General features: G+C 42.8%; 2 protein-coding genes across 2 annotated transcripts in view; both read right to left on the bottom strand.

Moving 5' to 3' along the window:
• Positions 1–17,543, bottom strand: part of LOC115082113 (vomeronasal type-2 receptor 26-like) — a 49,358-nt gene extending 31,815 nt beyond the window's left edge. Inside the window, exons 1-4 of the mRNA XM_029586376.1 lie at positions 17,473–17,543; positions 8,568–8,801; positions 2,972–3,263; positions 1,862–2,692 (exon numbers count right to left, since the gene is read on the bottom strand). Coding sequence (XP_029442236.1) covers positions 1,862–2,692; positions 2,972–3,263; positions 8,568–8,801; positions 17,473–17,543 — 1,428 coding nt within the window. The remainder of the gene's footprint in view (positions 1–1,861; positions 2,693–2,971; positions 3,264–8,567; positions 8,802–17,472) is intronic.
• Positions 17,544–18,740: 1,197 nt separating this feature from the next.
• LOC115082112 (vomeronasal type-2 receptor 26-like) overlaps positions 18,741–26,052 on the bottom strand; it is a 55,239-nt gene continuing 47,927 nt past the window's right edge. The window contains exons 6-8 of the mRNA XM_029586375.1: positions 24,181–24,405; positions 22,634–22,757; positions 18,741–19,651 (exon numbers count right to left, since the gene is read on the bottom strand). Of these exons, the coding sequence (XP_029442235.1) occupies positions 18,741–19,651; positions 22,634–22,757; positions 24,181–24,405 (1,260 nt within the window). The remainder of the gene's footprint in view (positions 19,652–22,633; positions 22,758–24,180; positions 24,406–26,052) is intronic.

Here is a 26,052-nt window from a genome sequence, read left to right as displayed (position 1 = left end):
TTTATTTATTTGCAGTTTTTATATACCGACATTTGTTTAGTAACTTCACATCGGTTTACATAGAACATAAACTTGCAACCGAGCTACAAAACACGAAGTAGGCAACGGAGCTTTACAGATAAAATTAACTTAGGGGAGATAACAAATTAACTATAGGGAGGGTGGAAGGGGATAAAAAGGATATGAAATTAACTGTTGTATGGCCCTCTGGGGGGAGCCAGAGGGCGCCTGCAGCCAGGAGGCGGAGCACACGTAGAGGCAGAGGCTAGTTGGAGCTTCGCCAATAGCAGTCCGGGTTCTCCACGGGTTGAGCCCTTGGTTCTCCGGACCGCCTGGAATTAGGTGGGCCTCTGGGGCTCTCCCTGAGAGGTGAAGGAGAGGTGTGCCCAAGATCAGCAAGGGCTAGACCGGAACCGGAACAAGGGCTAGACCGGAACAAGAAGTACCGGAGACCACTGGAACTGAATAGGGACTGAAGGTCCTCTGGGCAGGATGGGCGGAGCCCATGGGTCTAGCTCATGCTGGGCCGCCAACAGTGCCAAGGCAGGTGGGCCTGATGGTAGCTGGAGATGCGAGGAGAGTGTCCGAGTGGATAGCAAGGGTCAATGCCAAGATATCAGTCCAAGGATAGTCAGCCAAAGCAAAGGTCAAGTTCCGGGTATCAGTCCGAGCGTGGTCAGGAGCAAAGCAGGGGTCAGGTTCCAGGTATCAGTCCGAGTGTGGTCAGATGCAAAGCAGAGGTCAGGTTCCAGGTATCGGTCCAAGCGTGGTCAGAGGCAAAGCAGAGGTCGGGTTCCAGGTATCAGTTCGAGCATGGTCAGATGCAAGCAGAGGTCGGGTTCCAGGTATCTGTCCAAGCTAAGTCAGGTGCAAAGCAGAGGTCAAGATTCGGGTATCGGTCTGAGCAAGATCAGGTGCAAAGCAGAGGTCAAGATCCGGGTATCGGTCCAAGCAAGGTCAGGTACCGGATATCAGTCTGAAGTAGAAACACAACTGAAACGCTGGGTCGCTGGAACGAAGGAGAAGACACAGGAACAAGGAACCATGGGAACACAGGAACAAGGCTGGAACGGCTCAGGAACACGGAAAAACACTTCTAGAAGGCAAAGACACAGAGGAGACACACGGGGCCAACTACCACACACGCAAGTGTGTCGGCCGGTTTCCAAGGGAAGGAGTAGGTGCTGGAGCCCGGCCTTAAACACCAGCTCAGGTGACATCATCAGCTGGCGCCGCGGACCCTTTAAAGGAGCATAGGGTCCGCCGCGAGGACTGGGACGCGTCCTGGGAGGTCGAGGCCCTGGTTGGAGATGCCATCTCGGGCCGCCGGGGATGGCAGCAGCAGGCCGTGACTGCGGGAGAGGGGGTAGCAGGCCACGTTGGCGCATGGGCGAGGTGAGAATGGCCGTCCGCAGGCCAACCACAGACAGAGCGCACAACAAGATATTAGAGTAGCTGCATTTCAAAAAAGGTTTGGTCAAGTTCCTGGAGGAAAAGTCCATAAACCATTATAAAATGGGAGTTGCAGAAATCTACTTCTTATCCCTGGGATAAGCAGCTTGGAATCTTTTTACCCTTTGGGATCCTGCAAGATACTTTTGAGCTGAATTGGCCACAGTTGGAAAGGATAATGGGCTTTATGGACCTTTTCGTCTGACCTAGTATGGCAATTTTAAGTTAATAATTAAATAATAACTTTACAACTTCTCTCCTGTCCTTTGGAAACTTTCATAGAGTGAAGAAACCAGTAATATATATGCAGATGCTGTGAAAATACATTTTCAAACCTCTAAAGCTTAAAATCCAATCATGATCTTGTTTGCATTTAGCATTATACAAATCCAACTATTATTATTAGTACCTGCCATGGTTTGAATGTTGAATGTTGAATGTTGGTGTCTATTTCAAAAGTGCCTTCCATGGGTCCAACTGAAATCATATGGTGCAGTGCATGTGCATAAGCATAAACAGCCAGATAAGCATGATAGGTGGTACTTAAATCATTCAACTGAAAGATTGCTGGGTCCAGTGCTTTGAGGTTCTCTTCACCTGTGCATGGAATGCTATCTTGTCCCATCACCAAATGAGTCAAGTTCTGTTCCTCCCAAAGACACCCAAATGCCTTTTCCCAAAAGAGCTTGGTGAAAGTGCCCCATGGATATGAAAAAGACCAAACATGGTAGAGGAAATTAGAGAAGTGGGGGATGTCATTGGTGGATCCAATGAACACCAAGCTGCCATTGAGCAGTCTCCATGACTCCCTGGTGAACACATGAGGGTTGATGGTAAATGAAGATGAGAAGACCCAGACCTTGGCAGTGATATCCCGGAAAGAAAGAAGTTCCAGTATAGGCTTGAGGTGCATTTCATAGCAGAGGCACACAATCACAGTTGCTGAGGATTGAAGAATCACCTCTGCCACTTTCACCAGCCTGACACTTGGGTAGCGATCATCAATCTTCTCTAGGAAAGCCACACAACCACCATTCTCCACCACCTGCTGCCTTATTTTCTGACTTTTTAGACTGGTAATATCTGCATTGGAATATAATATGCCTACCCATGTCCAGTTGAAGTAGTGGAGCATCTGAGCAATAGCCTGGGGCAGCAGGGTGGCTGCAGGAAAGGTGCGCAGGAAAGATGGGAACTGATGCTTATCACTCAGCATTGGATGAAGTGCTGAGATGCTGACCTGAAAAGAAATATTTCCATCATCTCTCTCCTATATATCAACAGAGGGCATAACACATATAAGTACTTGGATGAGCATGGTCAAAATATTTTAAGGGTTTCCATTTCATCTGAGATTTCCCGGGGTTTTACCTTCATAAATCTATGGACATCTAGCTCCATTTTCCTTAAGAAAAGAAGAAACTGGAAGTACATGAATGCAATGAAGGAATAACAGACTGTGAAGACAAAATGGAATCATATGGTAATCCATTGGCTCTATAACAGAGAAATTTCATACCTGAGGGATCCTGTAAACTCCTAGTATCCTGGCCATGACCTCAGACACTGAAGAGTAGAGCTCCCCGATGATTCCTGCCAAAATCAGTTGTGCCTCACACTTATAATTTGGGAGTGTTCTGTTTCTCCCAGAGAGCAGCAGCAGAGTGTCCTGGAGAGCTACTACCTCTGAAAAACAGGAGTCCATAAATCGGAAGCCCAGGGTGTGGTTTGGCAGCAGTCGTTGGTTCTGGTTAATTTCTTCGATGGCAAACATGATAGCCAATATGTCACGGTAATACCGGATCTGAAATCTGTTGAGAATAAACCAACCTGCTGTCATCATATTATTTTGCTATTTATTCATTTAGTTTAACTTCTATCCTGCCATATTCAGAAAGAATTAAAGTGGTTCCCAAATAACAATAAATCAAATCATCAAACTGTGAGAATCTATGGGCAGTTCTTGTCTCCTGCCAGCAGGGACAATCTGAAGACTATATTTATGTGCGGTGAGGAAAGAACATAAGAACATAAGAACATAAGAACATAATAATATTCCATACTGGGTCAGACCAAGGGTCCATCAAGCCCAGCATCCTGTTTCCAACAGTGGCCAATCCAGGCCATAAAAACCTGGCAAGTACCCAAAAACTAAGTCTATTCCATGTTACTATTGCTAGTAATAGCAGTGGCTATTTTCTAAGTCAACTTAATTAATAGCAGGTAATGGACTTCTCCTCCAAGAACTTATCCAATCCTTTTTTAAACATAGCTATACTAACTGCATTAACCACATCCTCTGGCAACAAATTCCAGAGTTAAATTGTGTGTTGAGTGAAAAAGAACTTTCTCTGATTAGTTTTAAATGTACCACATGCTAACTTCATGGAGTGCCCCCTAGTCTTTCTATTATTCGAAAGAGTAAAAAACCGATTCACATCTACTCGTTCAAGACCTCTCATGATCTTAAAGACCTCTATCATATCCCCCCCTCAGCCGTCTCTTCTCCAAGCTGAAAAGTCCTAACCTCTTTAGTTTTTCCTCATAGGGGAGCTGTTCCATTTCCTTTATCATTTTGGTAGCCCTTCTCTGTACCTTCTCCATTGCAATTATATCTTTTTTGAGATGTGGCAACCAAAATTGTACACAATATTCAAGGTGCGGTCTCACCATGGAGCGATACAGAGGCATTATGACATTTTCCGTTTTATTCACCATTCCCTTTCTAATAATTCCCAACATTCTGTTTGCTTTTTTGACTGCCGCAGCACACTGAACCAACGATTTCAATGTGTTATCCACTATGACGCCTAGATCTCTTTCTTGGGTAGTCGCACCTAATATGGAACCTAACATTGTGTAACTATAGCATGAGTTATTTTTCCCTATATGCATCACCTTGCACTTGTCCACATTAAATTTCATCTGCCATTTGGATGCCCAATTTTCCAGTCTCACAAGGACTTCCTGCACTTTATCACAATCTGCTTGTGATTTAACTACTCTGAACAATTTTGTATCATCTGCAAATTTGATTACCTCACTTGTCGTATTTCTTTCAGATCATTTATAAATATATTAAAAAGTAAGGGTCCCAGTACAGATCCCTGAGGCACTCCACTGCCCACTCCCTTCCACTGAGAAAATTGTCCATTTAATCCTACTCTCTGTTTCCTGTCTTTTAGCCAACTTGCAATCCACGAAAGGACATCGAGTGCAGGAGGTCGTTCAGCGGCGGTCCGGAACCCCCGCTGAACGACCTCCTGCACTCGATCTCCTGCCGGCGCCATTTTCCGTACGAAAACGATTCGCGGCAAGAAATCGCTCCCGGAACCCCGTTGGACTCCCAGGAAACTTTTGGCCAGCTTGGGGGGGCCTCCTGACCCCCACAAGACTTGCCAAAAGTCCAGCGGGGGTCCGGAACGACCTCCTCCGTCGAATCGTTTTTGTCTATGGCCGCCGCCATTTTGCGGCCGCCATTTTGAAAAATGGCGCCGGCTAAAGACAACACAATTCTATTGAGGGGGCCGTTCCGGACCGCCGCCGTTCTGGACCACCGCCGGATCCCCAGGTAATTTAAAGCATTGGGGGGGGGGGGGTTCGGGAGGGGGGGGGATTTAATTTAAAGGGTCGGGGGTGGGTTTTAGGGGGTTTTAGTGTGCCGGTTTTCCTGCCCTCCCCCTTCCCCCTTCCCCCTTCCCCCTTCCCCCGATTTACGATTTTTTAACGATAAATCGGGGGAATTGGTATTGTATCGTGGCCCTAACGATTTTTTGACGATTTAAAATATATCGGACGATATTTTAAATCGTCAAAAAACGATTCACATCCCTAACATCAACACTATCTTCAAGGAAGGTTTCTTTAAGCTCAAAGTCATGAAAAAACTTAAACCTTTACTCCATGCTAATGATTTCCAGGCCACCCTCTTTTCAAAAATGGACTACTATAACAACTCCCTCCTCCTAGGGCTCCCCTTTTCCACCATAAAACCGCTCCAAATGCTACAGAATGAGGTAGCAAGGACCATCTCAAATGCCCGCAAATCTGATCATATTACTCCGATCCTTAAAGACCTTCACTGGCTCCAGATATCCTCACGCATCCACTATAAAACCCTTTCTATCATTCACAAATCTATCTTCAGACACAATTCCAATTGGCTAGATGAGCCGTTCCACCCCACACCTTCTAACCACCCCACCAGAGCAACCAATACAGGTGCCCTCCACGTGCCATCCCTCAAGAAGGCACACCTAACATCCACAAGGGACCGAGGCCTCGCCATTGCTGGTCCTACCCTCTGGAATTCACTACCCACGAACCTCCGTCCTGAGCCTTGCACTTTCAAATTCAGATCCAAATTAAAGACTTGATTCTTTAAACAGGCCTACCCAGATTAGACCCTCCCTCTCTTATTCCTTGCTGCAACAATACTTTACCGGAGCTTTTTCTCCTTTTCTTTATCTTTATAAAATGCTTTTAAACAAGCATTTTATAAAGATAAAGGAGAAAAATAGTTGATAGTTAAGGATGCACCAAGCTAGAAGTTATTAGTAACCTACATAAGCACATTAATGTTAAAATCAAACTGCCTAATTTGTTCCTAACAATCAGGTTCAACTTACACACCTAGTTTATTATTTTAAATTGTTACCATACTATGATGGCACACGAGTAATTTGTAATCTATACCACCCATATTTCTCTTTATCGTGCCCTTCTGTAAACCGTTGTGATGGTTATTTAACTTAACGACGGTATAGAAAATTTTTTTAAATAAATAAATAAATAATGTATAAAGTTAGATCACTTTGTTTACCAGGTTTTGCCATTTATTACATTGTTTACCTATTTATTGCACTTGTTTTTGCACTAGTTTGCTAGCTTCTAGCCATCGCTCTTGTTCCTTCTAGTCCCTCACCCTGTACCTGTTTAATGTAATTTCAACCTGCAGTTATGATGTAAACCGGTATGCTGTACCTACTAATACCAGTATAAAAAGGTTTTAAATAAATAAATAAAACTTGATTATCAGTTCATTAATAAAGTTTTACGTAATTTATTGATTATGCATTGACTAGCTTATTCGTTACTGAAGATTTATTGATGATTAACATTCAGTAACTCAATGCAAGATTAAAGGTTAACTGTTTAGGGGTCCATGTATAAAGTACATTGTATTTAATGCCTGTGCCGACATGGGCTAAGATGTCTTTAATGCAAGAGTTGTGTAATGTGCATTTACTAACATTGCCAAAAACAATTGCATTAAAAATAACATGAATTGTCTTTTTTAGCATGGGCACCTAATTTAATTATGCAAGTACTTTTTAGTGAGCTCATTGATCATGACCATATTATTTACAATGGTGTGGTAAATTTACCTTGACCATGTTGCCACATCAATTGAATTGCACCTCTGGAGAGATAGTTAAATGGTAGAAGAGCAAGCAGGCCAGTGTGCTAGCATTTAACAAGGGGCAGCAGTAATGGGCCTAGACCTTCCGTCCCTGCAGCCACCAAACCCATCCATATGAATAGTTTGAAAAACATAAAATGATGTGCATACTTCTCTCTCTGACCCCCCCTCCCCCCCAACTCCAGCAATGTCTCTGCGCTATGCAGGTATAAGGGCTTACGGTGTGCAAAAATGCATGGACTGTGAGCAATTTTCAGAAAATTCGCTTTTAATTAATTTGCATTTATAAGCTACTTATCAAATTCCGAGATACACTTCAAGTGGAAAACATAAGCAATATCAACTATTCATGTCTTTAATTTTTGAGCAGTTTTTGGCTGTCAGTTAATTTGGGGGGATTTTATATTTTCATTTACATTCCTACAGATTCCTTTCAGAAAACAGTGAGCTCTATTTGCTAATAGCACATTCTGTATCCTGAAATGAGTAAAAACATTTTTTTAGGGTTCTCAGGGCACATCTCTATATCAGCAAGCAGTATCTATTATGATGAGATTGTTTTTCACTTAATGTTATTTCCCTGTACAGTTAAAGCATGCCAATATTAAATCTTTTTTTTTAAGAAGCCTAGCTTAAATCCTACTTATTTAACCAACTAGTGTCCAATCTCCTTGCTTATTGTGTAAATGATTGAATGGAGCTGCTTTAAATCAGCTAAATGATGTTTTGAATGATCATGCACTTCGCAACCAATTTCAGTTTGGTTTCCGTACTGGAGTCCTACCCACATTTTAGATGTCTTAATGTAGGAGCGAAATGAAAATGAATGTCTTTCAGGAAGTTCTTGGCACCTAGCTAGATCTGTGAATCTCAGCCCCTCTGCTATCATCTACTTATGTATGTCTAGTAGTGCTTTAAAAATGAGAAAGACTAGAAGTAGTAGAAGTAGTAATATTAGCATTAGTTTAGGAGGACTGATTTCAAACCAACATACTTAGGTTAAAAGTGATCGTCCTGCATGAATTGCTTATCTGAAAACTGCTTTTCCCCAATTCAGCTAAAAGTATGTGCAATATTCTATAATGTGTGTAGTGATATCCACATTTAGGGGAGACATCCACGATACTGTGTTTTTGGAAAATAATAAACACAGATGTATCTTGAAGCCTACACAGGTTATCTTCTATTACAGATCTAGCTACACCAAAAATAGGTTTCATTTGAGATGTATATTGCAAGCAAAAAAAAAAAAATGGATAGGCAATGTGATAATCTAGGAATGTTACTTGGAAGAAATTCTAAATCATTGTTTCCCAAACCTCTCCTGGAGGCACAGCTAGCCAGTCAGGTTTTCAGGATCTCCATAATGAAAATGCATGGTATAGATTTGCATAGGTTGCAGATCCAGGGTATATAAATCTATCTCAGGGACATTCATTGTGGCAATCCTTGAAATCTGACTGGCTAAGTGTGCTTCCAGGACAGGGCTTGGAAACACTGTTCTAAATCACGCTCATTGTATTATTTGGTTGTGCCAAATGTTGGCATATCTGGTGACATAAACACAACCAATCTAAACATCATCTGAAGATATTAATATGCTGCTTGACTCTGTGACCTGGTTTATTACAAAGTCTCTTTCCTGGTTAGCAGTCAAACTAAAAATATTAATTTCTAATTTGTGGGGCCTTACCCCTCACAGTGTGCTGGCTTGGGGGTCTCTCTGAAGTCAAGGATTGGGAAAACCACCCTAGAATAAGCCAAAGCAATCACTCCAAGGATGAAGTCTCCATCCATGGTGAAAGGGGTCATCTTCTGGAGCTCCAGCTTGCATCCTGGGATTGTGGCTTTTCCCATGGCAGCAGTAAGTAGCAGAAGATTCAGCCAATCAGAAGGTCTCATTTCCTTGTCCTCATTCACAAAGCTCCTGGTATCATTACGGGAAGCACAAAGAATAGAAAAGTAAAGGGAAAGGAGCAAATTAAGCAAACTGATGCATACACAGACAGAAATCAAGCAAACAACATGAAATCCAATGAGAAGAGATATGGAAAAACTCAAAAATAATATGAAGAACATGAAGTGAAGCAAGAGAGAAGTGACGATGAAATAGTTATAGAAGGATCCAGCACAGAGATCGGGATCTGGAGAATAAAAACCCAGGAAAGAAGAAGAGAAAGGTACAATAAACATGGTTTGCAATGTGGAGAGAAGAGGATTCTAAAAACGTTCTCACCTGCGAATAACTGTGCAATGCATCTGTGTTTGGAGGCAGTGAGTTTATATCTTCTCTGCCTGGGGGTTGTTTCACTGACCCTGCAGTGGTGCAGCTACAAATAAACAAGATGGCACTCAGGTGCATTCCTACACTCATTACATGATGAGTAGGTATGTGATTTATATTAACGAGTCCTATTGATAATCACAGCCTGACATGTCCTCTGGGATGTATGGGAGGAAACACACAAATTTGTTCTAATTTCAGGTTCTATATTTTTTTCTTGTCATTTTAGAAATAGAAAAGTAACTCTTTGTCTTCAACAAGGAATAAGTCCACCACACTGATATATGGAAAGAGTTCAATGGGATAGTTGGAGATACTGAGGATCTAGAGAATTAGGACTTGATTTTCAATGCAACTTACACACATGTTTTATGCATGTCAGTGGCATTTTTGAAATCTATCAGAGGTGTGTGTATTGGGCTGTTAGCCACATACTTACTTCTGCTCTTCATGAGGTGCAAGTCTGCATAAATCTCTGTTTAGACCCAGAAAACAAAGTGGAAGCCGATCCAGTTGGCTGTGTTAGAGTAAAAACAATAGGAATCGGATGATCAAACATAATAAAGGGCTTCGTTTGATCATCCGATTCCTATTGTTTTTACTCTAAGTCTCTGTTTAGGCATAAAACAACTGAGTGAAGGGTCTGAGTCAACTGTGGGGAGTGCAGGTTGAAGAACCAGAGGGATCTGGATGACCTCGAGAAAAGACTGGGCAAACTTGTGGACTAATTGGTAAAACTGGGAATGTCTTTCACATGAGCATGTTTTAAAATCCGCCTACCTGAGTGTGTTAAAGCCATCAAAATCCTAAGGAAGATACGCAAACTACGTTTGTTCGACCAACTACTTAAAATTAGGAGCACAGATATGCACAGTAGGGGGCAGATTTTCAAAAGCTTCGCGCGTAACCTGAGAAAATCTACCCCTGCGCGCGCCGAGCCTATTTTGCATAGGCTCGGTGGCTCGCGCAAGCCCCAGGACACGCGTATGTCCCGGGTCTTGCAAAAAGGGGCGGGATGTGGGCGGTCCGGGAGGTGGGGTGGGGGTGTGGCCAGAGCCTCTAGGCACAGCGGCCATTTGCCACTGTGCCCGGGATCGCGGGCCGGCCGTTGGCCGGTACGTGTAAGCTACGCCTGCCGGTAGGCAGGCGCAACTTACCCAACAAAGGTAAGGGGGGGTTCTAGGTAGGGCTGGGGGGGGGGCGGGTTATGTAGAGGAAGGGAGGGGAAGGTGGGGAAAGGTGGGGGGAGGCGGAAGGAAAGTTCCCTCCGAGGCCGCTCCGATTTCGGAGCGGCCTTGGAGGGAATGGAGGAAGGCTGTGTGGCTCAGCGCACACGTTGCACAATTGTGCACCCCCTTGCATGCGCTGACCCTAGATTTGTTTGCACCGGGTTGCACGAACAAATCTACGCCCACGCGCACCTTTTAAAATTTGGCCCCTAGGTGTATTTTAAATCACATGTGCACAACTGTGTGCATTATTTAAAATTTCAGCATATATCCACTTGCATGCCCATATGCATGCACGTTCATTTTAAAGTTACCATCTTAATGTGTTTTAACATACAATTAAAATATTTGGTGTGCACTAGAATGAATGTCATATAATGAAACAAACAAGACAAAATGAAGCAAATGCAAATTTGTTGGTTGGTTTTTGGTGTTCACAGAGAACAACTTGAACAATCCAATGTTCATCTAATGCCTATAGCAAATTTATATATATACAAAAAAACACTCAAAGGAGTGGGACAAAAGCCATATAGGATTAGATAAAACACTATACACTTTATAACTTATAATTCTTTATTAAACATAGAAATGACGGCAGAAGAAGACCAAACGGCCCATCCAGTCTGCCCAGCAAGCCACGCAGTTCATCCATTTATTTATTTATTTATTTCCCACCCTTTTTCTCCCTCCCACCCATCACTATTGGCTTCCAGCACCCTCCGGCCCCAACTCCCTTCCACCCCTCCACCATGCAGAGAGCAGCGCCGTATCCGCATCCCAGCGAACATCCAGCTCAATCAGGGGTAGCAACTGCCGCAACAAGCAGGCCACACCCCTGCCCCATACTCTTACCCACCCCTGTTTTGTTTGTTTGTTTCTTGTTTTTTTGTTTTTTTTTGGAGATGGCAGCCCTCCGTGAAGGCGGAACACCAACCACTGGCCACTGGCATCCCGCTCCGTGAATGCCTCTGTGGCTAACAAGCACCTCTATCCCAACCCTCCTTCCAAAAACATTTTAAAACACATATAGCATTAATAATGCTATATGTGTGATACATTTTAAAACAATGTATCACACATATAGCATTATTAATGATATACCTTGTAATTAAACAATGATTAGCCTAAATGGTTACATAAAATGGCTAATCTAAAATACAATTCATCAATTCTATCATTCCTTACAAAATATTGTATTGTAAAGTCCCAATTCTGAAAAATGATGTTCCTACAAATTTGCTATTATTGATGTCCCATTCTGAAAAGATGTTCCTTCAACTATATTGTTGTAACTATCTCAAAAGAAGCTCCTTAGAGTATGTTGATGTGAGATCCCAATTCTGAAAAAAATGATGTTTCTTTGGGTATGCTGTTATGAAAATCCCTATATATAAATATATATAGGAAATGTACAATGCAGTCGCACATGAAATCATTTATCTATGGGATCTCCACAATGATTATGCAGCTGCTGAGTTCCTTGAGGCAATATGGCCATGATTCAACATGGTTGACATTTGAGATTGGAAAATTGTGACACGATAGAGGGCCTTTCAAACAAGAGAAAGAAAGATGAAATACCAGAAGGTGGATTTTACAACACTCGCAAAAGCTGAGTCACCTGAACGGCTGACATTGAAAATGGAGAAGAATGCATGGCTCCAGTCCAGTTTAACTAATCCAATGACATTATCCAAGTCAAGCTCTCTTCCTCCTAGTGTGTACTGGTGTAATCCCTGGCCGGGTTGTCCTGTACTGAGGCCGAGGAACACATCTTAATTCTGATATTTACTGCTCAGTTTTCAAAAGATGTCAATTCACTCTGAATGTCCAGAAATCCCTGTGGCAGGGGAGATTAAACCCTATGCTCTAATGCACTGCTTAACACTATGTCATCATTCGAGTTCCTGGTAAATAGCATTGATGATCTCAAGTATGTAAACCACAACAATAATCAGCCTGGTACCTAGTATTGCTTCCAACTCAATTTTACTGATAATTTGGTAGAACTGAATGAAAAGTTCTTTACAGCTGTTGATGTTACCATCTAATTCATTTACAATCTGAAGTTCTAAATAGATTTATGACCTTGAACTTCCAGCAAATGTCTTTAGATGAATGAAGCCAATCCAGTTCATAATTGAATGCCTTCTCCTTGCCAAGCTATAAAGTTGAGGTTCTTCTCATTGTGAAATAAGCAGAAAGTTAATGTTTTCTCCCAGACACTTATGAAACCCCAAACTCCCATTCTTTTATTTTTTAACTCTTTATTTGCAACTTTCCAAAACAACACTTTGAATTAGAAAGACAAGTGACAAATCAGACATTACAGATAAGCAGCTACATATTCAGTACAAGAGAAAAAAAAAGGCAAACTTCCTACTCCCCCGCCACCCCCAATATGGTCCTCATGTGTCTTGATATCTGTCTGACTGATTATTTAAAGAGAAAGTAAGTTTCTCCATTAGAGCCATATCCAACATCTTGGATTCCCAGCATGAGATAGCAGGAGAGCTTTTCCACTGGTGATCCACAGTCAAACGCAGAGCATGTAATTGATGGCCCACCAACTTTCTACAGCCTCTCATCTTCCATCTATTAGACCATCTACTCATCAAAAAGAGAGCCAAATGCACCCGCACCCTTTGTCCACAGATATCGTAAATACAATCAGCCACCCGACTCCAGCATGCGTGAACATCCAGACACTCCCACCACATGGGAGTGTCTGGATGGACTGCAGCCCCATCATACAGGCTGCAGTGGCTCCAGCTTGCTTGCTGGCCACATGCATGTCCGGGGTGGCTATTAAGCAGCTGTTGGGTTTGTATTCTGGTCCCATAGTATTGTGAGGACTTTATAACTTAGCAGTGCTGGGAGCGGGACTCGTTGGATATTTCCTTGCTTATGATGCAGTGAACCAGTGGCTCGACTACAGGTCTGACAGGCACACAGCCACTCTTTCAAAAGACTATGCTGGGGGAGGGGTAGAATTTTATGATAAACTGTTGTCCCGCAACAGGACTTTACATAAACTTATGGGTAAATAAGGAGAGGAGACATATGCACCCAGTGGCAACCTTTTCCCAAGGTACTGGTTCCGATTAAAACATGCTCCATATACTTCCAGAAGAGACCTAGTTGTAAATATTTTGAAATTGCACCAGACCTAGGAAATGAATGAGTGAGTGTTAAACCCATAAGTGACATGATACAATTAAACTTAATCTTTGTCTCCCATGCAAACTTTTTTCTGTCACTCTCTGTTCACCCCCAATAACGTTGCATCAAAGATAACAGAGCTCATGTGATCTCTGCATCACTGGAATTCTCTCCCGCCAGATCTCCGCCAGGAACATTGTCACATCACATTCAGAAAAAAATTAAAAACATGGCTGTTCGCCCAAGCATATCCCTGAAGAAGCCTCATGGTCACCCACATGGTCCTACACTCCACGGTTGCGTCCTCTTTCCGCCACACAAAGGAACTGTTTTTTCTGCTAACTGCGCTTTCATATAACTTGCCTAATCGACTACACTGTGTAAATTGTATATAATTCTTATCATGTAAGCAATTACTCTCTGCTTACATGCTCTGCTCTCCAGTTAGAAATTGTTAACCTATCTTTTTTTTCTAACAGCCCAGTTCCACACTCCCTGTTGTAATGTAACTTTTGCTTTCAATGTTAACTGGTTTCCCCCCTTGTTTATTGTAAACCGGTACGATAAGGCCTGGTCTTGAGCATCGGTATATTAAAAGAATTTAAATAAAAATAAAATAAATTTAAATGTGGTAAAAGGTGCCAGTAAGTCCACACCCCCTCCAACAAGCTGGACTGACATTGTTAAACATGGCGTAAAAAGCTGGAGTACGATACAGCCTGTTCAGCAATTTATATTGCAACTCCTGCCCCTTAGAACAGATAGTGATTTGTCTGGATCGTTTCAAATTGGATTTCCGATCCAAACTATTGAAAGCAGCACCCATATCCTTCTTCCATAACTGAATGAGCTGGGATGTAGTGGCTTTTTCACAGAGAGCAGCCCAAATTGATTTATATAAGACAGCTATAAGATGTTTTGCTTTTCATCTACAACTAAGTGTACCTTCGATATCCGTACACTCCTCAACCCCCAGGTAGTCCCTAATTATCATTGAGACATGCTTGCATAAACAAAAGAATAAACATCGGGTCATAGTCAGCACATGAAATTCCTCAACCAGTTCCATGAATGGTTTAATGTGGCCATCATCAGCCAATTGTCCTAAGAATCGCAAACACCTCGCTGCTCAAGTAGCTATATCAGGATAAAATGTATCTAAGAACAGATGTGGGTCATAGACTAATGATTTATTTATTTAGTACTTTTATATACTGTTGTTCTGTATTCTATCACAATGGTTTACATAAAATTTAATTAAAAATATAAGAATACAATGAAATAGAAAATAAAACAACAGAAAATACAAATAAAAATTAAAAGTACAATAAAAATATCAAAAATTAAAAATATAATAAAAATATCAAATTGAAACAGGTGCAGTGCCTAATAAAATTAAAATAAAAAGATTAAAAAAAAACCCATACAAAAACAGTTAGCACTCTGCGGGCAAAGCGAGCGACATACCGCCCTCCATATTTTAAGTGTGTGTACAATTATAAGATTCCCACGTACCACCCGCCTGTAAGAGTGCGATGTTGTCAGCATATGCAACAGAGACTCTAGACTGCAACCTCTTGCCCCCTCCTCTTCCATTGATAGTCAGGCATGAACAGTGTCTGTCCCAAGCCAGACATGTAGACAAGACAACCTGCAGGCCCAGTTGTACCACTGAAAGTTGGGGAGCCCCAGCCTCTCGAGGCTTTACAAAAACACTGTACTTCAATCTAGGTGGCTTCCCTTGCAAGATACAACTTGAAAGTCTGTAGAGCCCGCATAGGTACATCGCATGGCAAATGCATAAAAGGATAAATCAATCTTAGCAAAATCGCCATCTTAATCAGATTAACCTTCACTAAAAGAGATTTAGATAAAGAAGACCATTTTGTCAGATCCACTCCGATTTTTTTAATGATTGGAACATAATTATCCCTGTATAAACCAGTTCGTAGTCAGAGAGGTACATGTGATTATTGTATTATTTCATTTGTTGTAAATAACTTTAAGTTAAACTTTTATTTCAGGAAGTCGGCATACAGTATAAGACTAACAAAACATGAAATAGCAAAGCAGGCTTCCTTGGGCTGGGCAAAAGGATACCGAGCCTTTCATCTCTGGGACTGCCTGGTTCATATTGGAACAAGGATAGAAAAAGTTTCACCTGTAGGGCTGGATGGTTTATAGGATGGACATAGATACAGAGCACGTCAACTCTGGAACCGGAAAACTCAAGGATTTGGCACAAGAATGTTCAGCAGGTCATCTCTAGGAAGGTGCACACTGAAATCTTTTGTTTGTACCATTTCAGCCAAATGGCCTTTAATTTGGGGAGGGGGCTTTCTTTCATTATTTTTGTTTCATTTGTTGTGGGAAATAGTGTGCACTATTTAATAGTGTGTGTGAATGTAATCCACTTTACAGTGCTGAATAGTGGAAGATACATAGAAAGAAAGAAAGAAAATGAATTCATATCTCTGGCTACCTTTAGTACTGATTGAGCCAAGAGATTGGCACAGGGATAGAGGAACCTTTCACATCTAGCACTAAACTGTTTAAGGAACAGGCACAGAGTACAAAGTCTGTCATCTCCAGGATTAGAGAACTCATGGGATTGGCACAATGATACAGAACCTTTCACCTTCAGGACTGGATGGGTCAGAGTATGGGCACGTGTATAGAAATCCAGCCGTTTCTCAGCTTGAGACCCCCTCCCCCCTTCTCCATATGCCAGGGCTAATTCAGCCCTGCTTGTTGACAGAGAAAAACATGTTGGCTTATCACAAACAGTGTTCTCAATGGACAGCAGAATGCATTAGCAAATGTTTAATACCCATCTGCCTCCCTGCAAAGTCAACTACCTAGCTAAGTAGTTCACAAGGAAGTACTCGTGCAGGAATTCCTGTGCTTGCTCAGTAGATTGTAAAAGCTCTAATGAACTTAAGAACATTGTCTGTTTAGTGCCGTCAGATGATGACACCCATGTTTCATGGCTTACTCGTCCTGATGTCTTCGGAGAACACCATTGACGGTAAGGTAATATTCTTTTTTCTATTACCTGCCTTTTCCATGTAACGGGGGTGGGGGTGGAGCTTGGAGAATGAATCATCAAATACAAAGCATCTGGTATCCTTGCAAAATTAAACCTACATAAATCAAGTTAATTCATTTAATTAAAATTACAACATACACAAATATCTTTCTCTTAATAGCACTCACTGAAATTAATTTGTTTACACATTACATTCATTCATTCATTCATTCATTCACATTAATTGCAAGATAACTAGAAACAGAAACAAGATGGCAGTAAAAGACCATATGGCCCATCTAGTCTGCCTATCTGTCCAATTTTCAATTCCCATCACTCCCTCAGAGATCCCCTGTATTTATCCCATGCTTCCTTGAATTCAGACACTGTTTTTGTCTCCATTATTTTCACTTGGAGGCCATTCCATGCATCCACCACACTCTCTTATTATTATTATTATTATTATTATTATTATTATTAAAAATGTATTACCCACTAGCTCCAAAACTATGAAGAAACTATAATAAACTATTGAAAATCCCTACCTTGTCTGTGCAAAAAAATTAAATATACTAGTGTTTCCCAGTCTTGTCAAGCCCAAGGAACACCCACACTGACAAAAAAAAAAAAGAAACCCTGCGAACATTCATTCAAAGAGAAAAGTATGTAATATCTCATCAGAAAACCTCTTGTGGTGAGTGTGGGGAATTAATTATACTTAGCTTTATGTTAATGTTGCTATCACTATGTACTGTTGACATTCTACATTCACTGCATTTCACTGCGTTCTCTTTTTCCAACTGCAAAATGAGTTTTGCCTCCCAGTCACTGGCTGCCTGAAATTCATTAATATGGAGGTCAATATTCAAAGCCATGTAGAGGGATAACTTACAAGTCATTCATCTGAACTGCAAGATTTGGACTATTCAGCCTCTTCCGGTAAATTTTAAGTGGATTAGTCATTGTCCAGCTATGATTTAGCTGAATAAAAGGGAGACGTTCCAGACTGGGACAAAGTTATTCAGCTAACTTAGCTGAATTTCAGTTATATCTGGCTAAGTTAGACTGATAACCTTAGGCCTGCACTGCAGCAGGTCTAAAGGTTTCCTGCTATGAGTGACCAGTTAACTAGTGTTAATCTGGTTTAACTGGATATCTTCAGGAGATACCCGTTTAAGAAGCACTGTCCCAATGTGAAAAAGAAATAATAGGGCATGCTGCCCTCTTTTCTCCGTTCCCCAACCTAATGCAATATATGGTCTTGCCGGACCATGCTCCCACCCCCCTAAACCCCTCCTATGTTAGTTTAGACATTGCGAACTGTAGGTCAGGCCTCCTCAACACCACCCCATCTTGTTTGCCATAAACATCCTGAAAATCATTCCCTCCTTTCAGACCTTCCCCCTTCCCCCTCCCTGAGAACCAATAGGCCCAGCTGCACTCTCACCCTCCTGGACACACCCATCCTGCTCTCTATACCCAAAAAGATCTCTGCCCGGTGCGAGGATTAAACTCACCTGCTCCAGGCCACTCCAGTGTAATACAGCTTAGCAAGTTTGCTTCTAGTGCTGCCTCTGTGTATAGTTACAATTCTTCCTCTTTGGGTATAGATGAACATATTTATTCTTATGCTCAGCCCATCACCATATTTCCAACCCCTCCCCCAGCACCAACCTCTATATCAGTCACAAGTCTGATGATAAACTGTTAAACTTCTGGCCTCCACCTCCTTCACTGATGGATCGTTTTAGAACTCATCATCTTTCTTTATATTCATATAAGACCAGCACTAAATCACACAGCTACCAAAGCTAATGAAAGCATTATCCAAAATATCCTGGATCTCCATGCTCTTTCAAGTTTCTTTTTTAAACATGGTTACTCCATGCAAATCACTCCTAAGACTTCAAAGGCCAATTGTAGCGGAACCACTGCTGTTAGGGTTATAACCACTTCTCTGTGCAGGTTCCATCAAATTGTTCTTCGAAACCAAATGCAATTTTGTCTCTGCTGTTTAGTTCAGAGCCCTACCTCCATGGAGGATACTTTTTACAGTACTAGATGAAAAGGGTTCTGTGTTCCCATGCATAATCTACTGAACTATCCTGTCCTAGAGGTGAAAGGTTTGGTAACCCTGTTTCTGGATGTTTTACTTAGATTTTACTTATGTGCTGTATTTTTTCCTACTAATTGTTCCTTGGTGTTCATCTCTGGTCTTATGAGAATAATATAACACTTTGGAAGAAAGATTAGGAAGAGTAACCCTGCACCAGAGGACAAGATTGTGAAGATCTCCACTGCAACCATATACTTCCCCTGAGTGCTGAGGTATGCGGGAATAAAAGACAGCCAGACGCTCACAAAGACCAGCATGCTGAAGGTGATAAACTTGGCCTCATTGAAGCTGTCAGGTAATGTCCTAGCCAGGAAGGCCACAATGAAGCTAATGATGGCCAGGAAGCCCATATATCCCAGCATACAGTAGAAGAGTATTGTCAACCCATCATTGCACTCAACGATTATCTTCCCACTTTCAGATCTGGTGTTGTTCTCAGGAAAGGAAGGGTAGCTAGCAATCCAAACTGTGCAGATAAGCAGTTGGATGAGGGAGCAGAAAATAAGGATAAGGTTAGGAATCTTTGGCCCAACCCATTTTCGGAGCTGATTCCGAGGGTTGACAGCCTTGAATGCAATGATCACCGTAACGGTTTTTGCCAATATGCAAGACACACTGACAGTGAAGATGAATCCAAAAGCAGGTTGGCGGATCTTGCAAGTGAGCTTTATGGGAAATCCAACAAATGTTAAAGAACAGAGGAAGCAGAGTGTGAGGCTGCCGAGGAGAAGATAGCTGAGGCCCCGATTATTGGCTCTGACAATCGGCGTTTCCTGGAAGAGGTAGAAGATGAAGAGGATAAGGATGGTGATCAAAGACAACATGACAGCAATAGCTGCCAAAGCTGCTCCCAAGGGTTCATGGAAGGACAAAAATTCAATGACTTTTGGAAGGCACTTTTCTCTACTCTCATTGGGCCATTGATTTTCTGGACACTTCCAACACTCAGTTGTATCTGAAAGAAAGGAAAACCCCCAGTTACAAGCCCAGGCCATGGACACAATCTGTCAATCTATGTAATATCTTTACAAATCTCTTAGAGAGTTATTATGAAAGGCTCTTTTGAGCATAAAATACAGTTTTCTGCATATAAATATATCTTTGGAAAGAGCCCTGAGGAGTATGCACATAAAAGAATGCATGGAACACCATTTCACTGAAACTTTTACATTCATTTTTTATTGGTGTTCTAGGGGTACATTTTGGGAGGAGTCAAGATTTTTATGCATACTTTTGATTTTCTAAATATACATGTAAATCCACATACACAACGTTATCCTTGCTCTCAAACAGGTAAAAATTTGTGCTATGCTGCATGAGGGTTCTTTGTGCACCAATGAATCTTTAAATTGGATTTAGGTGCATAAAAAGTATCCACAGATTTTAGCCTATGCAGGCTGTTTGAAAATTTCCCTCCCCATGTCCAATATGAATTGTAATATCATGCCTAGAAGCCACACAAATATTACTTAACCTTAAAATCAAGATTTTAATGCCATTAAATTGTAAACATTGCCTTGTAACTCAGGATTTCATTCACTATTCGTATCAAAGTTATTAAGATATATTTTTTTAAAGTATATAAAAGTTATCCTGAGATATTTTCTTGTACAAATACCAAAATGATGAGTCCTTCCATCATATCAGCATATTTCTTATGTTGGGTTAATAAAAGAATCCCAGCCTGCGGAGATGCCCTATTATACAATAATGGACCATAGAAGCTGAGTTGTAGAAATATGAATCAGATTAATAAAGAAAATTGAGAACTAAATGCCCAGTGTAATCTCTTTGTTGTGAACCTGCCCGCAACAAGCATGGGCAGGCCCCCTACCTTCGCAGCCAGTCGGGCCATTGATGCCCTCTTCAGTGCGGCGCTCCGCCGCCATCCTCCGTGGCATGGAGGCCGCATTCTTCTCTTACCCTGTGCGGCAGGGCCGAGCCTCCAGGAGCCCTCCCAAGTGGCTGGGACCGCTGCTGCCACTTCTGTTCTCTCCCTCGTGGCTGGGATCGCCGTTGCTGCTCCCAGTAGGTAGGAAGCCATCCTTGCCGCTGTTGGGGTCTTCAGCCAGCAGGGAAGCCATCCCTGCCGGTGCCTGCAGCCTTCCTGCTATTCCTGCATCCTCTCTTCCTTCTTCGCGGCATGGAGCCGCTTCTGCTGCCTGCCTTGCTCCGTCCTGGGCCCTCCATGTGGCATATGCCACCGACCTGCTTCCTGCTCTTCTTCCTGGATTCCCCTAGGCACGGACTTCCGCCTCTCTTTTCCTTTTAGAGGGCCAGCCAGGTGTGGCCCCTACAAGCTCCTCCCCGGGCGTAGTCCTCATCAGCCCTACAAAAGGGCTCAGTGTTCAGTCCAGCTTTGCCTTCACAAGGAGTTAAATGCTCCTGATGTTCCTGTCCTTTGCTCAAGGAGTCCTCGCTGTTTCATCGCTTCTTCAAGGTCCTGTGTTCTTTGTTGGAGCTCCTTGTCTTGTCCTAATGTCCACAGTCAGTCTTGATGTCCTTCTTCCAGTTCCTGTAGTCCGTGATCCAGTCCAGATATCCGTCTTCCATTCCTGATGTCCGTGATCCATTCCAGATGTCCGTCTTCCATTCCTGGTGTCTGTAATCCAGTCCAGATGTCCTCCTTCCGTTCCTGATGTCCTGAACCCCTGGTTCCTCGTCGCCACCTTTCCTGGCGTGCCATGTCATGGTCCGCGACCAGCCCCACGGGCAGGCTGAGTAGGGCGCCTCGTGGTACAATGCCTTCTTCACTACCACAGTTCAAGTCTCCGGGAGACTTCTGCCTGAATCGTTGTCCCTGGTCTACGGAGTTCCTTGCACCTACTCCATCCTTGCCAAAGACTCTGCTAGAACCTGTGCTGTTCCAGCGTGGTCTGCGACCAGCCACTGGAGGCTGTGTAGGGTGCCCCGGTGCAGGCCTCTACAATTTCTAAGACATGTTCCTCTCGGTCGCTCCACTATTCTCGTCTGGAGTCTACGTCGGTTCCAGTGTGGTCCACGACCAGCCCCGCGGGTGGGCTGTGTAGGGCGTGCTGTGTCACAGTCTCATCCCAGCTCTCACTCCTGACTCCTTGTCTTCAGAACCTCACTCCTGAGTCTTTGTCCAAGTGTCTTTGCCTGAGTCTTCATCTGAGCCTTCCCTGTTCCAAGGTCTTCGTTTGCCCCTGGCCTCCGTCCAGCCTGCTACTTCTTGCCGTTACCTAGCAGCAGGTCCGAAAGGGTTTGGAACGGTTGGAGGACTGTTCAAAAGACCACCATTGCATTGTTGGTCTTCCCGAAGTGTGCAGGTCCGATGGAGGGTCAGTACCTTCAGTCATCCTTGTCTTCAGTCCAGCCTTGCTCCGGATTCTATCACCTGTCTTCAGTCTAGCCTTGCTCCTGTCCAGCCCACGCTCAGGCATGCCTCGCCTGCCTCAGCACCTCTTCAGAGTTCCTCTGGGGTCGAGCCATGGTCTAAGAACACACAATTCCCTGGAAAGCGGAACCGCTCTCCTAGCGCTTCCTAACACTCTTTCAACATTTCTGATTCTGGATCTCCTGATGGTTAGAACTACTTATGGATGGGGTCTGTTCAGAAACAGAGAGACTTGGGTTTTGATGAGCAATTAGGATCACCAACAAGATTCATGTTGTAAACTACTAGGGAAGAAACCCAATTCTACAATGTCATTGGAGACAGGTTCTTTTCACGTTGTAATGATAGAACTTCCATTTTTAATCCTTTCTTATAGAAATTGGAACTGCAATTCCTAGCATGCAATGGTCATAAATGAGGAATGGATCATGGACAAACTTAGCTATTATGGAACCCAAATGAATCAGCCAAACTTATTCATGTCAAGTCCGGGAAGTGGTGCATCATAGTCTTGGTAAATTAAAGCCTTAGCATGTTAGAAATTCACATTATCGCACAGAAGGACAAGAAGTGGTTCACCTGTTTCATTGGCAATTTTTCCAGTGGAGCAAGGGACACAATCAAAACAGCAGGTGGGCTGTCCCATTCTGGAAGATTTCCTGTATCCAGCAGGGCAGCTCTCACTGCAGACAGAGTGAGGGGTCTGTGGATTATAAAATGATTAAAACAATATAATATAATATAATACCAACTAATTCTCATACCTTCAACCAAACGTTATCCAGCCAGTTCTACTCCTTTTCCATGTAAATATATATAGCTAATGTTATAGCTAATGTAAATATCTATATCTAATGTTATCCTATCCTTTTTTTTTTCTCTTCTCCCAGTTCTATCACCCTTGTTATTTGTAACTGCTTCCTTCCATACTAATAGGTTACTCAATTGTTCATTGTACACCCCTGTTATATGTAAACCGGCATGATGTGATTGTATCATGAATGCCGGTATATAAAAATCTTAAATAAATAAAATAAATAAATAATATCATGGTCATTATCTGCTGCTAGGGTCAGCTTTTGGGGTGTGCCACTTTTACTGTTGTTCAGGGTGCTACAAGGGGGACGGACGGACTGGTAAATCCCGCCAATGCAGCTGAAAAAGAGCTGACACTCTCTTTCCTGATTCTGCCCACAGTGCAGAGGATTTGCTAAAGCCCCATGGTCAGAGCAGTTGCTCGCCTGCTTAGCCTATGAGCAGATAGTGCCAGCTTCCTTCCTGCCACTTCTGCTCCCTCTCCCTAAATGGACCATGCTTCAGAGATGAAAATAAGCTGTTCTGATCCCATCACACAGGAGGTCTGGTGCTCCTGACATTCTCCTCTTAGAAGCAGCTCCTTTCCTTCATGTGCAGTTTGGTTGAAACAGTGCATCTGCACAGAAGAGAGAACAGCTGTTGACAAGATGAGGCTAGAAGCTCCGGCCATTGGTTCTGTTCTCTTGCCTGTTGGGCTGTGAAGAAATGAAGACAGGGAGGAAGTGAAGGTAAAACGAGGAAGGGAAGAGAGAAAAGGGAGAAGAATAGAAGGTCATGGGGTTGAAAGGTGAAAGTTAGGAGGGGAAGTATAGAAGCAGAGGATGAAAATTTGCAGTTTGAAAGGTTAAGGAGATATGGGAAAGGTGAGGGAGGGAAGTGCAGATTGTGATGGGGGTTGGAAAGTGATGGAGGAGGTTAAAGGTTAAAATGTATTTACTGTCTTTACTGTAGCACTAGGTGAGATGTTTGGGAGGGGGAATGTGGAAGTTGAAGTGTTGGAAGATGATGGGTGTTGGATGGAAGATAAGGGAGAGAGTAAGATAGCAGGTGATAGGTGGAAGGTGAGGGTACAGAGTATGTAAGATGAACTGTTGGAACATGAGGATGGGGATAGGATGGGAACTTGTATAGTCATCTACCCAGGAGGGCAGAGAACCAAAGACGAAGTCAACAAAAAACTGACTTAGAAAAAGAGCAATATCCATCAAACAGCCAAACTTCAACAGTTGACAGCTGGACTTTACCCTTAGATGCACAAACCAATTGGTCTTTTTCTACCATCATCAACCCATTACTATCATGATTCTCACCTGGTTATTTTGGGTCCATATGATGGCAGTGGTGTTCAGACTTATTTCATCCCCTAGAGTTTCCCTGGAATCATATCTTCCCACTTTTATTACTTGGGTGTTGTCATCCGGGTGTATCTGGATATTCAAGATGTCAAAGACAGCAGGAACATCTCCATTCTCATCAAAATAGACTTCCTCTTTGGACTCTGTTGTGAAATGCATAACCTTCAGATAATGGAGGACCTGTAGAATTCAGTAGTGAAAAAAAATCATTATGCTGAATAGGTAGATAATCTCTGCAAATGTATTCTACCTTTATGGATTTCCCTATGGACAATCACATCTGCTTCTACCCCACCAGATGTCCACTTTCCCTCTGTTATGCCTCCAGTTCCCTAGGCCATCCATCAAGATTTGCAATCTCACCCAGATCAACCCAAGCAGATTGATCCATTCCTGGTGATGTCACATTGCATGCCTGAAGTTGTAAATCTAATTTCTCTGCAATTGAGCTAAACTAGGACTGAATCAACCTGTTCAGATTAGAGATGTGAATCGGGTGCCAGAATCGGTTCCGGTTTCAGGATCATGGACCCGCAGGAAATTCCGTTTCCCGCAAGTCCGGACGGTTTTTGTTTTCGGCTGTTCCCTGACCCTTTAAATCTAATTATTTAGAATCATTTAGAATCCCCCCATCCACCCGACCCCCCCAAAAAACTTTCCTAAAGTACCTGGTGGTCCAGCGGGGGTCCCGGGAGCGATCTCCAGTAAACAAAATGGCACCGATGGCCCTTTGCCCTTACCATGCAGCTAATCTGTTGAACCCGAGTGAGTTCTTTCCTTCTCCTGCAATTCTGTTGTGTGTGTGTGTGTGGGGGGGGGGGGGGGGGGGGGGGGGAGAGAGAGAGAGTAGATGGAGGGGGGCAAAGCAAAGACCAAATTTGCTCTCCTGACCAGCATTCTTCTACTTTTGCTTGTGCCTGTGGCCATTCAGCTCAGTAAACTCCTGTGGGGTCAAATGTGATCTCTGTGTCTCTTGCCTCCAGGTATAGAGAGAAGAGGGAAGAAAATGTGGTGGCCTCTGTGCTAAGAGGATGGGGGGAATGTATGCAATGGGATGGATACTGGAGAAGTAGGGGTAAAATCAGGAGGCAGATGCTGAAGAAGGTGAATGGAAGAGGCAGGGAGACTTGCTGGGGAACAGAGGTCAGGCAGGGGGGCAGATGCTGTGGAATGTGGGGTAATGAAGTTTTGATAGCTATTGGGGAAGAGAAAAAAGGAATGGGCAGATGGGTTAGAAAGCAAGAGAACTGGAGGGTTAGTCGAGGTAATGTATATTTAATGTGGAGGGATGAGAATAGAGGCCTATGAGGAATGATGTCAAGATGGAGAAAGAAGAGAACAAGAAGGAAGAGATGGGAGGCAAAGGAAAGGAATGGCAGTGTAGGATAGAGAAAAAATGGAATGGAGATGTAGGCGAGGGAACTCAAAGATGTAAGAAATGCTGAAGAAGAAGAATATTTATTTATGTATTTATTTATTTTAAAACTTTTCTATACCGTCACTAAGTTATATACCATCGCAACGGTTTACAAATAGGCACATAGACCAAGGTAAGTAAATGTAGGATATCGTACATAAAAAAAGAGAGGAAGGATTAAGAGAATAAGTGAGCATAAAGAAGAACTGGAGAGCTTGGTTCCACTATGTCAGCAGCAGTAGGTCACAGCGCTTTGTGGAAAGAGCAACTTAAGGACAGGGGGAGTAGAAACAGTGCATACTAGGAACACTCCCCTTTCCCAGTGCATTCAATGTAAAGGAAGCTGTAGAACTAGGGAGAACAATATTAAGCTCCAAGGGGATAGATTTTGGAATAATGTCAGGACAAAG

This window comes from Rhinatrema bivittatum, unplaced genomic scaffold (assembly GCF_901001135.1).
Source record: "Rhinatrema bivittatum unplaced genomic scaffold, aRhiBiv1.1, whole genome shotgun sequence".
Taxonomy (NCBI): Eukaryota; Metazoa; Chordata; class Amphibia; order Gymnophiona; family Rhinatrematidae; genus Rhinatrema; species Rhinatrema bivittatum.
This window is presented reverse-complemented; position numbering and strand designations above follow the sequence as displayed.